General features: G+C 36.3%; 1 protein-coding gene across 3 annotated transcripts in view; it reads right to left on the bottom strand.

Annotated features, from left to right (window-relative positions):
• Positions 1-15543, bottom strand: part of LOC107036851 (matrix metalloproteinase-14) — a 24953-nt gene extending 9410 nt beyond the window's left edge. For all 3 annotated transcript variants that reach the window (XM_015255064.1, XM_015255065.1, XM_015255066.1), the window contains exons 1-4: positions 15465-15543; positions 6265-6388; positions 3405-3512; positions 284-738 (exon numbers count right to left, since the gene is read on the bottom strand). In XM_015255064.1, the coding sequence (XP_015110550.1) occupies positions 284-738; positions 3405-3512; positions 6265-6388; positions 15465-15467 (690 nt within the window). In that variant the 5' untranslated portion in view covers positions 15468-15543. The remainder of the gene's footprint in view (positions 1-283; positions 739-3404; positions 3513-6264; positions 6389-15464) is intronic.
• Between the last annotated feature and the right edge of the window lie 1229 nt (positions 15544-16772).

The following is a 16772-nucleotide window of genomic DNA, read 5'->3' as shown; positions in this document are numbered from 1 at the left end:
AAAAAAACTAATAGAATTTTCAATACACTGAGAGAAATTTCAATGGTAATTTCAACTACAAGGGAATTGTCAAAAAAATAATAGTTACGGTAAAGTGAAAATTACATCATAATGTTGATGACACTATTTGACATAGTAAATCGAGCGATGAGTCCTAGTTTAATCCACAAAGTTTATTGTTACTGTAAATATAATTTCTTTGACAATTCCCTTGTAGTTAAAATTCCCATTGAAATTTCTCTCAGTGTAGAAATCCAAAGGAGATTCTTTCGTCCGCATTTACCTGAATTCCTTGAATGTCATCGCTATCGAGCATAAAATTGGGATCATATCCCCTGTAGAAGGGCGCCATCAACGCAGACTTGATATCGCTGTGGCTCAGTCCCAGCGAATGCCCAAATTCGTGAGCAGCAACTTGAAAGAGATTAGTGCCGCGATAGCTGTTGACCGTCCAATGCTCGGAGTCGTCGAAGTGGGCATCACCCCCGTACACCGGGAAATAGGCGTGAGCAAGAGTGCCCCCGGGTCCGTCGAAGGGATCGCCGTCCCCGTGCTCTCCTCTCTCGAATCTAATCTCAATGTGCACCTGTCCCGATCTCTTCTGAGTGAATGTCAGATCCGTGTACTCCGACCAGACCGCAAATGCTCGGCCAATGTCCTTATCTACTGCGGCCTTCTCCAGTAATCGCGGATATTTTGTTATTTTGTAGGTGAGTTTCTTCACTCGCCATCTGGAGCCTGAAAGTAGCGGGGAAAATGTGCATGTTTTTGTTTACTTATTGGCTCGCTCCGCTCGCCAATCCCCAGATGACCCACACATGACCTTCATAATTATTATTCGGACCCTTGTAACCCTTAATCGGATCCTCGAGACCCTCATTATAGTCCTCGCGACCCTGATTCTGACCCTCATGACGTTATTTTGGCCCTTGTGACCCTTAATTTTGTAATCTTAATTTCGAGTACCAAATTTTCATCACCAGATTTTGATTTTTATAATATAAAGAGATTTATCAATGAAACCTTCAATGAAATCGTTCAAATTTAAGTTTTGGATTTTTTGTCATATCTACCCACTCTGACCCAAAAAGTCCGAAAATGCAATTTTCAGAGATCGTCCGTACGTGTGAGTGTATGTGTGTGCGGATGTAACAAAATTTTTCTTCAGTTGTTCGCTAATGAATGGATGGAATTGAATCTTTTTCTTCAAATGTAGGTATTGATGAGCCCTATCGATCGCCATTAATTAAAATTTAATTCATCGATTAGTTTTTTTAATTTTCGATTTTTTTCGGAAATCGGTTGTCCCGCGATAACTAAAAAAAAATGTTCTGAATTGATTGAATGGTGGCTTAAAAAATTTGTTTGGATGTCCTTTTGACCGAGTTCGAAGATGAAGGCGATAGCAATAATCGTTATTTTGATTTATTTGGAAAATTGCAAAAATTTTGTATTTTTTGAAAATCAGAATTCCGGGGATATCTTTGAATATCATGCTTCAAATGAATTCAATCATAGCTTAAAATGTTTGTTTCAATGCCATTAAGTCGAAGTTAAAAGATGATTACGATTTGATTTTTACGACGATCGTTGAAAATTTCGAATTTTTCATGAATTTCCCTGAAAGTGAGCTTTCCGATACTTTCTCCAAATGTGACGTTCCAAATTCATTCAAGTATGTGTAAATAAAATTTTTCTATTAACATTTTATCGAAGGGCTGAGGGGAGAGATAGAACAGTAAAAAAGACAATCGGTTGTATAGAAGAAAGGAATAATAAGAATAATGATGATGATAACATTCAACTAAGTTGAAAACCTGACAAAATTATTCAAAAAGAAATCTTACTCAATTTAATAAAATGAAGTAAACAATGAATTATACATGATAGAAGGAAATGATATGCAAAATAACAATTCGGAAGCAAATTGCTAATTTATTGGCAAAAATAGCTATACTATATGCAATACAAGTGCAATTGCCCACTTGTTCTCATCGCATTTCTGCACAATTTCCCTAAAAATGCATTTCATCCTCGGTTATTATTTCCACTCTGTGTTCCGGCTCGGAGAGGACACCCATTAGCTCGCGTGCCTCGATTCACCATTTATGCAACTCCATGCCACCTACGGCTTACCCACTGAGTACCGATCATCAGTAATTATCGAGGTACATGTTCATAACACGCCCGCTCGAGTTACATAAACCTTCGCGGTCTGCGTTATCCAGTGTAAAACCGTGAGAAGCGCTGGCTATTGTACCGTATACTTTTCGAAATTTCGTTGGACACACTTGATTGGCAAGTGTGAACACCCCAGACATAAAGTTGCAGCAAAAAATACATGAGACTTATCAGGAATGATTTCCACAAGACAGAAGGCATGAACTTAAAAACCCGCAGAGGCTTGAAACTAGAGTTTGAATGATTTTGTTCGCATTACCACGACGAAATAGTCCGAGCGTTGCGCTTGAATAAACTGGATGAAGAGTTGTTACGTGGGTCTGGCATTCAATAACAAAATCAGGTGAATGACAAAAAATCAGATTATCGGATACAATCATTATCCCCTTTGAAGCCCATTTCAATTTCATCGGACGTTGAGTCCTCAGCATTTTATAAATCAGTAGCGAAGTGGTAAAACGGTTTGTCAATTTTGATTATTGGCAAGTTTTCAATGAATATCTTGGAATCTAAGGGAGATAGCAAAATTTTTATAATGAACTTTTTTGTAGAGCCGATTGAGAGCTGCAACAAATGTGATTACGATAATTTCGCTATCTCCCTTAGATTTGGAGATATTCCTCAAAAACTCAACTGGGAGATCAGTCGAATTGAACCGTTTCATCACTTCGCTACTGAAATAAGTTTTTATCCGAACTGCGATTTTGATCGGTACTACAACGCATTAAGAAGTCATGAGGGGGAAAAAAAAGCTCCCGAAATGCGCAGAAAACGTTGCGCCATGAATTTGAAAGGGAAATGAAGCTGAAAGGGAGTGGAAAAATTTAAAAGGTGGCTTAAAAAATTTGTTCAACCTATAGAAACCGGATGAAGTGAGTTGAGGGTGATTTGAAGAGGATAAATAATTTTAAAATATGTTTAAAAGTACGAGGTGGAGCGCCGCCATCTTCGAAGCCGCTTGCGCAAGATGGCGGCGTCCTCGCCTGCCAACCACCTCGTACTTTTGAACACTTCTCAAAATTATTTATCTTCTTCACATTATTTTCAACTCGCTTCATCCAGATCCTAGAAAGAGAACAAATTTTTCGCGCAATCCGTCAGATTTTTTCATCCTCTTTTCGCTGGGAATTCACGGCGCAAAATTTACTACCGAAGCTTCTTAAATCAGAGATGAATAAATCGTAGCTAAAATGAAAAAAAAATTAATTTTCCCTGAAACACACCTTGAAGAGCATAACGCTTCGATCTCCCATCAGAGCTCGCCCCAACTTTGTCCTTCACCCCGCATCTGGGGGCCGACATGAGGGCAACGGTCTCGTTATCCAAGAAACCTGAAATAATGAAAAAGAAAATAAGCAAGAGCCGTTGAATGTCAATCAATAAAATAAGCTCTCGAGATTTTAAATGTTGCTATTGATCCTTGAACTTATTCCCGTCTGACTTCTGTCAGTTACGAGCATCATGTAGATGAGTATCCCTCCACGTACACGTGGAATAAACGTTCGGGTGTGCTGCTCGCGTGTAGCAACATGTAGACATAATAAACACTGAACGATTTTCGTATACCACCGAACTTCCTGCTGACCACTACATGAGGGATTTACTGGGTAAAACGCATTCCATTTTCACGTGGGTCACGCAATAGTTTCAAGCAGTATTGATCATCTGGCTTGTATTTTTTTTCAGTTGATTCAGTTTTATTCTCGAAAAGACAATATTTTTTGTGGAAATTTTTTTCGAGGAAATAAAAGTTAATCAATACTTTTTGAATATTTTCATTTAATCATCATAATTTTTTTAAAAGAATTTCTGCGGTTTTTTCATTTAGATGAATCCAATTGGGATTTAAAATATTCTTCCCAGCGCCATCTCGACCGAGTGCGATCATGAGATTGATTGTATTATCTGTTGAAAACAATTTTTTTGAACCTAATATTCAGGGAAAAGTGAAAAAAATCAACGTCGGGGCAATGTCGGCACAATGTTGGCTACCGACGTCGGGACAGTGTTGGGCCAGTGTTGGGTCCCAATGTTGGCACAATGTTGGCTATCAACGCCGGGGAAATGTTGGCTGCCAACGTCGGGACAATGTTGGCAAAATATTGGGGCAATATGGGTGTCAACGTCGGGACAATATTGGCTGCCAACGTTGGCGTAATGTTGAATTCAATAAATCATAGAATTCAATTTAAACTACATCGCCATAAAAAAATATATTGACTACTTTATAACGACAGCAATTTCCCACTTGTCAAGAGATTCCTCTCTTCGCGTGCAATTGGTAACGGATGAGTATATCTGAATGTCCGTGGATTTATTGAGATATCCAATAATCATTGCATAATTATATCTGTTGAAATGACGAGAAATAACAATTCCACGCGGAAATCATCTGCTCTGGCCTTCTACCATCGTGCCATTGTTTTTTTCCATCAGCACCATTTGATCCTGTCGTTTTTATTGACGACATCGGTAAACTGTTTATGACCAACAGGACTTCTTCCTCATTGTGATATACTCCCTCACAATTTCCACTCCATCGCCATTATTCCTCTGTGATAATGAATATATTTTCGGTTTTAATTGAGTGCTCTTTGTGGGATATCTGGCAGCAGCCGCTGAATCACTTTTAAGTGAATGGTGTACTTCATTGAAGGATGAATCACCCGTGAATCTCCCTGTGGGAAACTAAATTTACCAGGCCAGAATCAAATTGCTGATGATTCTTTTTGCCTCTTGTCGCATTCATCGCGCATTTTTTATTTATTTCATTGTCGAAATAAACTGTGACTAAACTGAAACTAATTATTCACTGAAATTTTATTGTTTTCAACCACTTCCGTTGATATATCTAATTGAGATTGGGATTTTCCGTCAATTTTGTTGAGGAAAAATTATTTTTGCCACCAAAAACAATTATCCACCTCTTGAGCCATGTATTTCATTGCTGTCGAAAGCAGAGCAATTATTCACGTTTGAGACTTTCAAATTCACACCGAACAAATTCTTTTGTGGCAATTTTCAACTAGCGATTTTGATGGCCCAAACAAGACTTGTTTGACGACGTGATTGTTTTTCTCTCAGTGTAGTCCTTAAATCGTGCAATTTTCTAACGGCCTGTGCGAAAACTTGGTCAAGCTTAGGCGAGTGTCCCACTTGGGAATGAATATTCAATGCGAGCGGATGCATGAACTCAACCGATGCATCAAGCTTGGCCCATATTTCACATTAATGCCGCAGTAGGATGGGGTCTCCCTCCAGAAGAATCCGATATTTTCGAAATTCAATGATTATCACGAACGTCCAGAGAAAAGCTCTATGCTAAGACTTTTTATATATATTAATTACATGCACAATTAATATATTCCCAAAAATACAAAACACATTTTGCATTTCCAATTGACATTTACAGTCCTCAATGATTTAATTAAACGTTATAAATTTTCTCAGTGTCAATAAAGAATTTTGAAGAATTCCAAAGAATTCAGAATTTTATGCAAAAAGGATTCCAAAAAAACATTCAAGGTTCAAGAAATATTAGAGAAATTATAGAAATCGTCAGGCGATGTAAAATCATCGCACAAATTTCCATTAAAAATACAAAACATATTTCGCATTTCCAATTGACATTTACAGTCCTCAATGATTGAATCAAACGTTATAGATTTTCTCAGTGTCAATAAAGAATTTTAAAGAATTCCAATGAATTCAGAATTTTATGCAAAAAGGATTCCAAAAAAACATTCAAGGTTCAAGAAATATTAGAGAAATTATAGAAATCGTCAGGCGATGTAAAATCATCGCACAAATTTCCATTAAAAATACAAAACATATTTCGCATTTCCAATTGACATTTACAGTCCTCAATGATTGAATTAAACGTTATAGATTTTCTCAGTGTCAATAAAGAATTTTAAAGAATTTTGAAGAATTCCAAAGAATTCAGAATTTTGTGCAAAAAGGATTCCATCAAAATTTTCAAGGTTCAAGAAATATTAGAGAAATTATAGAAATCGTCAGGCGATGTAAAATCATCGTACAAATTTCCATTAAAAACATCGAATTGTAGATAATCATTATTACCTGTGACGTTCAATCCCGCGAACGATTGAAATTCCGTAATCGCCTTGGACATTGTATCCTTAGTTATAATATGACTGCTGGTGGGATTCGATGGTGGCAAGTACCCAAACTGCGACAAGTATCTCTGAAAATAAAAAATAGAAACATTGAACGCACTGATACGATTTGACGCAATATCTTGCTATCCGAAAATAAATTTACACAATTTTATCATCTCTTGATAACAATCACGCGCCCTTGGATAGTGAAAACAGGCGACTTCCTGCAGAAAATATTACCGCAATTACTTAAATATTTCGTGGAAATCCCCGCTGGATGATCGATACCTCGAATAATTTTTCAGCTTTGTATTCTCATTGGATATAAGTGGGAAATCGCTTTTGTCTAACCGGGTTAAGTCGTTTTTTACTATTGGCTAGTTTTTGACGAATATCTCGGAATCTAAAAGAGATAGAAAGATTTTTGTCATGACCTTTTTTGTAGAGCTAATAGAGCGTTATAAAAAAAATCATGAGAAAAATTTTGCTATCTCTCTTAGATTCCGAGATATTCAGCAAAAACTGGCTAATAGTCAAAATCGACTTAACTCGATTTACCGCTTCACTACTGAATTTGAAATTATGTCTAAGAATTTGAAAATGCGGCGTTTTTTTTTTTTGTGAATAACTACGTGTCACATATTGACCAATCAGAATTAAGTATTAGCGGTCAGGCAGTTTCGAGATATTTCGATATAAAACAACTTCACGTTTCTTTCATCTTTAGTAAAATAGGAAAAATTAATAATATCTTATTCAATTTAATAAAATGGAATAAACAATGAATTATACATGATAGGAGGAAATTATGTGCAAAAAAACCATTCGGAATTTTTTTCTCTAGTTTTGAGTTATCGTGGGGCAACCGATTTTCGAAAAAATTCCAAAATTCTGAAAATGAATGTATCAATTCAATTTCAATTAGTGTCGATGAATAAGGCTCAAGAATATCTAAAAAATGATCAACGATTCGATATCGTATTTCCCTTCGATCTCGCTATGGCGCTCCTGTCATATGTGTGTTCAACAGAAAACGTGAAAAAATCAATTCTCAGAATTACTCCCGAGTAAAGATGAATCATTCGGCCGCCAATCTCCGCAACTTGCCGTAATTATCATCATGAATGAAACACCCACGGATATCCAACAGGTGCCGATACCATCAGTCTGAATGTGAACTATTTCAAATTATTGGGAAACAGTTACAACTGTTCTAACAATCAGTTATGATTTCCGCAATCTAACGGATTATCTAGTCTCAATAAATTATTAATCACGTGCATAATCGGTTTTTTATCGTCTGATTTTTCTTCCCAACTCATTCTCTTGAAGAAAGAAGGAGAAAATTCATGCCCAAGAATTTTTAACGAAGTCGCAACAGAATAAATTTATGCAGAACAAATAAAGATCTATTTTTTTTCGTTGAATATCCATTCAAAAATTACACAATTTGCAATAGAATAACTTCATTTTAAACAATGAAATTTTATTATTTCAGAAAATTCTCATCAACTAATTGACGGATATTTTAAATTCATAAACATTTCATAAATTCAGTAGCGAAGCGGTAAACCGGGTAAAGTAGATTTTGAATATTGGCCAGTTTTTGACGGATATCTTGGAATCTAAAAGAGATAGAAAAATTTTTGTCATGACCTTTTTATAGCCCTTAATTGGTTCTACAAAAAAGGTCATGAGAAAAATTTTGCTATCTCTCTTAGGTCATGAGATATTCATCAAAAACTGATCAAAAGTCAAAATCGACTTGACCCGGTTTACCGCTTCACTACTGAATTGTAAACAGAAACTATTTTTAATGGACAAATTTAAATATAAATAGTTCGAATAGTGTTACTGTAATAATGCCCAGCTCTACCAATAACGAACATTTTCACGAAAAAAAGGGTGAAGTCAACTCTGGAAATTGGGCTGAAAGTCGGACTCTCACTGGGTCACAACCGAATTCCGGATGATCGATAGGGCCGAAGGTACCCTCAGTGACTTCCTTGACCTCAATTAGATGCAGAGACAGCGCTAATTACGTCACTCATCGGGAGACCCCGTACGCTGTCGACAATCGCAGTGATATTCGTAGGAAAAAATCCGAGAAAAACTCGAATTTTCTTTCTCTAGCGCAAGAAATTTTGTATTTAGATATTAATATTATTTGTTCAAAGTGAAAAAATCGATCATTTTCACTATATTGCATTCAGATTCTCCTGTCCTTAAGTCAAAAATGTGAGACAATCTCATAATTCTAGCTATCAATTCTAATCAACTTTGTTCGAAGAAAACCTCAGTAAACGCAATATTAAGAGAGTAGAATTATTATATTTTCCTCTGCCCTAAATTATTTGGACAATTATGACTCGTTTGTTCATGTTTCATAGAATGGTATTAAATTCTCTTTTGTTTGTCAGGCGGACTTCATAAAAATTCGACGCAAGACGATTGTACTCATGAAAAACGCACGTTAGTTCCAACTAGTCGTACGAAATTAGCATAATTATCAAACGAATGACACACGTACTGTCCGTAATTAGGCGATGATACAGCGACTCGATGCACTGCTTTCCGGAAATTTCTTATCTCCGACATTCACAATGCGTTATCGGGGTATCTAATCAGGCGTATTTGTGTATCAGTTGATATAATCTACGACGATGTCATGTGTGAAAGAGTTCATCATCAGAGGGGAATTGATTTCGCAACGGAAATATGAAGAGTGTGATTTTTTCATTTTTACAGATTTTGCGGCCTCATGTCGAAATGGATGAAAATAAAACGAAAAACTTCACACGGCGAATTTTGTAGGAAATTCTATTGAATTTTCATTGAACTTTCATCGGAAATTGAATCAGTTTTTGGTCTGAGCGTGTATTTTATAGAAAAAATCATTATTATATCATCTTTCTATACAACTTTTTCTATTGAGACGTTTTCTACAGAAATTTTTCTACATCAATTTTCCGAGTGTTTTCCACTCTACGCTCCTTCTATTTTCATTTAAAAAGAAAACAAAAAGCTTGGAAAATTTCAGCCGCGGAATTTCTACAGAAAATATCTCAATAGAATGAGTTTCACAGAAAAATTGAATTCTACACTGAGGGAAAAACAAACACGTTGTCAAACAAGTCTTGTTTGGGCCAACAAAATAGTTGAAAATTGCAAAAAAAAATTCGTTGGGTTCAAATTCGAAAGTCTCAAACATGAATAATTGTTCTGCTTTCGACAGCAACGAAATAATTGGCTCAAGAGGCGGATAGTGCACAAAGTCTGCGAAAGATGTGTGAAATTCAGATATTTTTGACTGTGCAATTTAAAAAAAAACTAGTTGGTATATTTCACCAACATTTCACGAAACAATTTTCCCCGCGCAGGGATGACGAACCCGCCCCCCAAACCCATCAACCAGAGTGCGTAAATCCCCACTGGTAAAAAGGATTTGGACCTCATCTAACGAACAAGACTCCTGATCTCTCGTGATCGCACATGCCGGACTGTGATGCGTGTGGCGAACACAAAGCCACACATTACCCTTTGTATTCGCGTCGCGTCGAGAGGCGTGTGTGAGGGTGTGGAATACCGATGGCTTCGAATCGACAAAGACCTCTCCAAGGACAAGGTCAAGACTTGTTCACTGCACCGGTCTTAAAGATATGCTTTATTGTTCGCTCTCAAGCACCCCAAAATGTTTGCCCAGATGATAAAAATCGTTGCGCCATTTGCCCGCAGCCCTCGACGCCTGCAACGGATTCAGAATAAAAATTATGTTTCCCAGAGCTGTATTTTTTGCGGAGAATACGGAGCACCCGAAACTGGGGGGAGCTGTCCCAGCATCATGCCCGCGGGATAAAAAATACGCATGAGGAAAGGTCACTCCGACGAGTGTGAGTCACTCATTGGTGCGAAAAATGCTGATTCAACGACGGCCGGAAGTAGTGGAGCATATGTACATAAATCGAGTGCGTATACCCCGACTGTCGGCTGAATCATCGATTCCAGTTCACACGTTAATTATTACTAGACTTTTCGTTTGATCGGTCAGTCACATTGCCCGTGTACGAAGAATTTTATGGGAAAATCGGGTGAATTCGGTGGGGAATTCACGGACGAAAAAATTTCATAGAAAAACCTATCGAATTCGTTAGAAAATTCTATTGAATTTCTATTGAACTGCTCTATTAGTTTTTGGCCGATTCTATTCAGTAGTGAAGCGGTAAACCGAGTTAAGTCGATTTTGACTATTAGCTAGTTTTTGCTGAATATCTCAGAATCTAAGAGAGATAGCAAAATTTTCCTCATGACTTTTTTTATAACGCTCTATTGGCTCTACCAAAAAGGTCATGACAAAAATCTTTCTATCTCTTCTAGATTCCGAGATATTCGTCAAAAACTAGCCAATAGTAAAAATCGACTTAACCCGGTTTACCGCTTCGCTACTGTATTGAAATGTTCAGTAGAAAATATTCAGTAGAAAATGTCAATAGAATTCAGTTTTTCTGTATAACTTATTCTATTGAGATATTTTCTATAGAATTTTTTATAGAAGAATTTTATAGAAAAGAAAAATATAATGAAAACAACTTTGAAAATTTGAGTGGAGCAAATTCCATAGAAAATATGTGAAAAGAATGAGTTATAGAAAAATCGAATTCTGTTGACTTTTTCTATTGAATGTTTTCTATTGAAAAATTTTAGATGTGGAATTTCTATAGAAAATGTCTCAATAGAATAAGTCGTACAGAAGAATCAAATGCTGTTGATTTTCCGTAGAATTTTTCTATAGAACATTTTCGATATTTTTCTATAGAATATTTCCCATTGAGCATTTCTATTGGAAAAACGACGCCAGGAAATTGCGGAATTGCTCGATAGAATCGGCCAAAAACTAATAGAAAGTTCAACAGAAAATTTCTATTGAAGAATTCCACGGTTTGCTACACATTTTATTGCAGAAAATATCCAATAGAATTTATTTCATAGAAAAAATCCGTACAATTCCATTTTTATACTCAGCTTATTCTATTGAAATATCTTCTATAGGAATCCTTCGACATGAATTTTCTTAACTTTTCCACTCTATTCTTTTTCTCTTTTCGTGAAAAAAAATGGAAAAAACTTGGAAAATTTGAGCTCAGGAATTTCTATAGAGAACATCTCAGCAGAATAAGTTGTACAGTTTTTTCTCTCTTTTTCATTACAAAATCAAAGGAAATCGATGAATGAATGAACGAGTAAAGTGATATTAGTTTCACTTTAAATCCCTGTTCCTCCGTTGAAAACCGGATCCCGCTGCTCGTTCTGACGCGAATTCATTGAATCTCAAATCATGTAACAACGACACGAATCGAGAAAAAGATGTATCTGCATTGATGCCATTATCTGCGTCTGATTAATTTCACTATTTCAATGCCGATGAATTCGTGTACAGACTGGGGATCCGCAACAGCGAAGGTCAACCTCTCTCAGCCGTGGTTTTATTTCACTATTTCCGCATTCAGCCCATACATTATTAACCATTTCCTAGGATACAATGAGGATTCATAGCGGGTGGGAGAACTATTACCATACATCTTGGCTAAATTGATATAAGCAATTGCAAAAAGATTTCAAAAAATTCTATTGAATTATTCGATTGACATATTTTCTATAGAAATTCCTCAGGTCAAATTTTTTTATTTTGTTTTTATTTTATTTTCACGAAGAGAGAAGATGAATAGAGTGCAAGAACTCGGAAAATTCATCCCGAGGAATTCCTGTAGAAGATGTCTCAATAGAAAATTTATATAGAAAGATGGAATTCTAAAACTGCGGAATTCCTCGATAGAAATATTTAATAGAAAATACTCTATCGTAAAAATTAATGAAATTCGATTTTTCTATAGAAATTTCTCGGCTCAAATTTTTCAAGTTTATTCTTCAATTTCTTCAATCAAAAGACGCGAAAAACAGAGTGAAAAAAAAAACGCAGGAAATCCATTTCGAAAAATTGCTATAGAAATGTCTCAATAGAAAAAAAATAACCATTTCCTAGGATACAAATTTCAAAAAATTCTATTGAATTATTCGACTGAGATATTTTCTATAGAAATTCCTCAGGTCAAATTTTCTTATTTTGTTTTTCTTTCATTTTCACGAAGAGAGAAGATGAATAGAGTGCAAGAACTCGGAAAATTCATGCCGAGGAATTCCTGTAGGAGATGTCTCAATAGAAAAAGTTATATAAGATGGAAAGATGGAATTCGATTTTTCTATAGAAATTTCTCAGCAAAAAACAGAGTGAAAAAAAACTCAGGAAATTTATTTCGAGAAATTGCTATAGAAATGTCTCACTAGAAAAATTAAATTGCACAGTTTTTTGTTCCGCAGAATAGTTGCTATTGGACATTTTCGATTGAAAAAACCCCCTGAAGCTGTGGAATTCTTCAATAGAATCGTCTACAAACTAATAGAATTTTCAATAGAAGTTCAACAGAAATGCAATAGAATTTCCTATACAATATTTCGGCCCATGAGACCCCGAATGTTCTCCAATGCCTCTTTCATCTCTCGTAAATTTACGTAGAAATGCTCAACGCGCTTGACAAAGACAATCTGCGAAGGCCACGCAATTAGAAAATTGCTCTTTGTCTCACATGAACAGTCATTATGTTTTTTCCGTCATAAATTAGTTGTTTTTTTTTTTGAGAGGATCAACGTTACTGAGGTCAACTGCTGTATTTCAGAGGCTCATTCCCGCCGTCACGAAACACGCTTTATCTTATAATTTCACTTTTAACCAGTTATCTATTGAGATCATCTCTACGTGTGACTATAGCATCAGTTTGTGTTGGGGTTATAATGAACATTCATTCTTTTCATCAATTTGGAATGCGATAAATTGCCGATGAGACTGAATCATCGGTAGGTCGAGGATGATCATCAAGAAAGGAGTCACTAAAATTTCCGAGACGTCGATACGAAACTAGATATTACGAGATTTTGAAGCGAAAAAATATGTAATTTCGTAAACTGTCCTGAAACGACGAGTAAAAACTAGGAATCACATCATCATTGATTTCAATGTGATACGAAGACGCCATTTCATTGATTCATCTATTCGTTTAATTTATTTAAGTGACTTCCGGCTCAATGAAAATTGCATCGACAGGTGAACAAATACACTGAGCACATGATTTAAATTGTGCACTTGACTGAGTCATCGGTAGCTTCAGAGTAATCATCGATAAACAAGCTGCTAAACTTTCCTGAGACATTGAAAATGTCGTTCGTCATGATGTAAAAAGTATCACGCACGTAACGACGTTTGAGATATTCAAGATTCCGTTTGATCTTGATGCATAATTTATTATCTACACGATAGAAATTATTTCATCCTGAATATCACTGAATTACGACATAAAGTCGTGAATTTTATTCAATTCTTAGAGGAAAGTTTTATGAACTCATTGATTCAATTGAATTAAATTAATGAATTAAATTTTGAATGAAATAAATTGTACAACCGAGTGAATTTCCTTCTATCATCTATAACTCATTGTTTATTTCATTTCCTAAAATTGCATAAGATTTCTGTTTGCTAATTTTGTCAGATTTTCAACTTAGTTGAAGGTTATCATCATCATTATTCTTATTATCCCTTTCTTCTATACAACCGATTGTCTTTTTTACTGTTCTATCTTTCCCCTCAGCCCTTTGATAAAATCAGTAGTGAAGCGGTAAACCGAGTTAAGTCGATTTTGACTATTAGCTAGTTTTTGCTGAATATCTCGGAATCTAAGAGAGATAGCAAAATTTTTCTCATGACTTTTTTTATAACGCTCTATTGGCTCTACAAAAAAGGTCATGACAAAAATCTTTCTATCTCTTTTAGATTCCGAGATATTCGTCAAAAACTAGCCAATAGTAAAAATCGACTTAACCCGGTTTACCGCTTCGCTACTGAAATGTTAATAGAAAAATTTTATTTACAGATACTTGGATGAAGTTGAAACGTCACATTTGAAGAAACCATCGGAAAGCTCACTTTCAGGGAAATTCATGACAAATTCGAAATTTTCAACAATCATCATAAAAATCAAACCAACCAATACAGCTATCGTAATCTTCTTCCAACTTCGGCTTAATGGCATTGAAACAAGCATTTTAAGCTATGATTGAATTAATTTAAAGCACGATATTCAAAGATATCCCCGGAATTCTGATTTTCAAAAAATCCAAAATTTTTGCAATTTTCCAAATAAATCAAAATAACGATTATTGCTATCGCCTTTATCTTCGAACTCGGTCAAAAGGACATCCAAACAAATTCTTTAAGCCATCATTCAATCAATTCAGAACATGTTTTTAATTATCGTGGGACAACCGATTTTCGAAAAAATTCGAAAATTAAAAAACTAGTCGATGAATTAAATTTTAATTAATGGCGATCGATGGGGCTCAACAATACCTACATTTGAAATGAAAAGATTCGATTCCATTCATTCCCTGGCGCACATTTTCGGACTTTTTGGATCATTCTCTGTCGATATCACACAAAAAATCCAAAACTTGAATTCAAAAGACAACAAAGGTTTCATTCGGAAGCAAAAACGTCAGAACGAAGTGTTTTCACGTATGAAAAAATTTAATAGAAAACGAATTCGCTAGAAAATCCTATTGGCATTCTCCATAAATTCTGCGGGAAGTCAAAATTTTGTTTGTTTTCTACGCAGATTCTATCACATATTTAACAGCAAAAAGCCAATAGATTTTCTTTTTTCCATTAAAATTTTTCTCTCCAGATTTTCCTGTCAATTATTGAACACGAATTTTCCAAGTTTTTCCCGCTGTTTTTGTTTTGCCTTGCATTCCAGGATCCGAGTGAAAAAACTTGGAAAATTCATGCTCAAGCATTACAGAAAAAAACCCAACATATTCATACAGAAAAATCGAAATCTGCTGACTTTCTTCTACTAGAAATCTCATAGAATCCGCGCAAAAAGCAAGTGGCATTTCAATTTTAATTAACTCCCAATAGAATTTCTCGAGAATCCCAATAGAATTTCCTCCCGAATTCGCCAAGTTTATCTATTAAATGTTTACTCGTCATTCCCTTGAAATCCGCAGCCCCCCGCCGCATTAAAAATCCAAAAATATAAAAAGAAGAAGACATCTCACCATAGCCCCATTCTCGGACACGAGTGGTACAGCATTCCGCGTTTCCACGCATATCACAACAACGAGAAACGCAACATGAAGCACAGAACTCCATCCCCCAGCCCCTCTCCCCCTCGTTCCCCCAATCTCCATAATAACCAACTTATTATTCACTGAATCACAGTAACAATTGAGAACTTCAAGTCCCCCTCGCCTCCCGGGCAGTTTCAATCTCCAGTACTGGCAGAAATGGGGAATTCCTCGCCTGCAAGTTCAACTCTTCCTGGCCTCTAGCGGGTCAGGACAACATCGTTGCCACGACACTATCGATTTGAAAATTTCCACGGGCGCGTTATCGTCCGACTTGGATCACTCTTTCCCTAATCTCGCGTTGAATCAATTTTTCCCGGAAATTTATTTGAAAAAAAAAACCCTCGCGAAACGAAAAATCAATGACAACTCGGCGACAAGGCGCGGGCAACTGGAGACAATCGATGAATGAACATCGGAAATTTGGAGATTAATTTTCGCTCCGTTTGTTTGATCGAGAATGAGGGGAGAACGGAGAGGTGCGCTCGGTCTTCCGCGTGCTGAGACCGGAGTCAACCGCCACTCTGATTCACTATCGGTACAGCAACGAGTCTTTTATTGACCCCTCCCACCCGTCTTTCGCGTTAATACTGTGGTCTCCACTTCCTACGTCCCGATGACTGAGGACAGTCTGATCAGGACGTTTTATATCACTTCGAATGAAAACCACACGTTTGTGTGATTGGGGTCAATTACCTGGAGGTGATGATTAGTTTACCCACAGGTTAATTGCATTGTGATGCGGTGGATCCTTGGGGGGAGGAGGGGGAGGCCCAAGGCTTTGGTGACCCTGAACTATAGACGCATTTCCGGAAAATCGTGGATGAACGTTTTCATAGTTTCATTGTCGGCTATCGCGTGTGAGGGACAATGCAGATGCATTCTCTTTTGTTGAATTACGGGCGGATTGTGGAAATATTGGGGGAGGGCACCTATGAAAAAATCGTACAGAAATTTTCTGTACGGATTGTGTATAGAATATCTACAGGATTTTCGTTTATGGTATTCGGATATTTCTGTACAGATATTTTTTATACAAATTATTTCTATACGATTTCTATAGGTTTCATCCTATACGACCCACTGCCACATGTTTAGAAACATTTCGTATGGAGTTGCGACATTTCTCTACTTTTTTCTCTGGAGACGTCCTTCGTATGAAAAGAAAAATTTATGTAAAAATTTGGGATTGCTTATTTGAGGATAGCCAAGTACTTTGCGGATTTTTTCTCCAGAGAA

Source organism: Diachasma alloeum, unplaced genomic scaffold (assembly GCF_001412515.2).
Source record: "Diachasma alloeum isolate Michigan unplaced genomic scaffold, Dall2.0 Dall_scaffold_00211, whole genome shotgun sequence".
Classification (NCBI taxonomy): domain Eukaryota; kingdom Metazoa; phylum Arthropoda; class Insecta; order Hymenoptera; family Braconidae; genus Diachasma; species Diachasma alloeum.
Note: the sequence above shows the minus strand (reverse complement) of the source record. Positions and strands in the feature narration are given on the sequence as shown.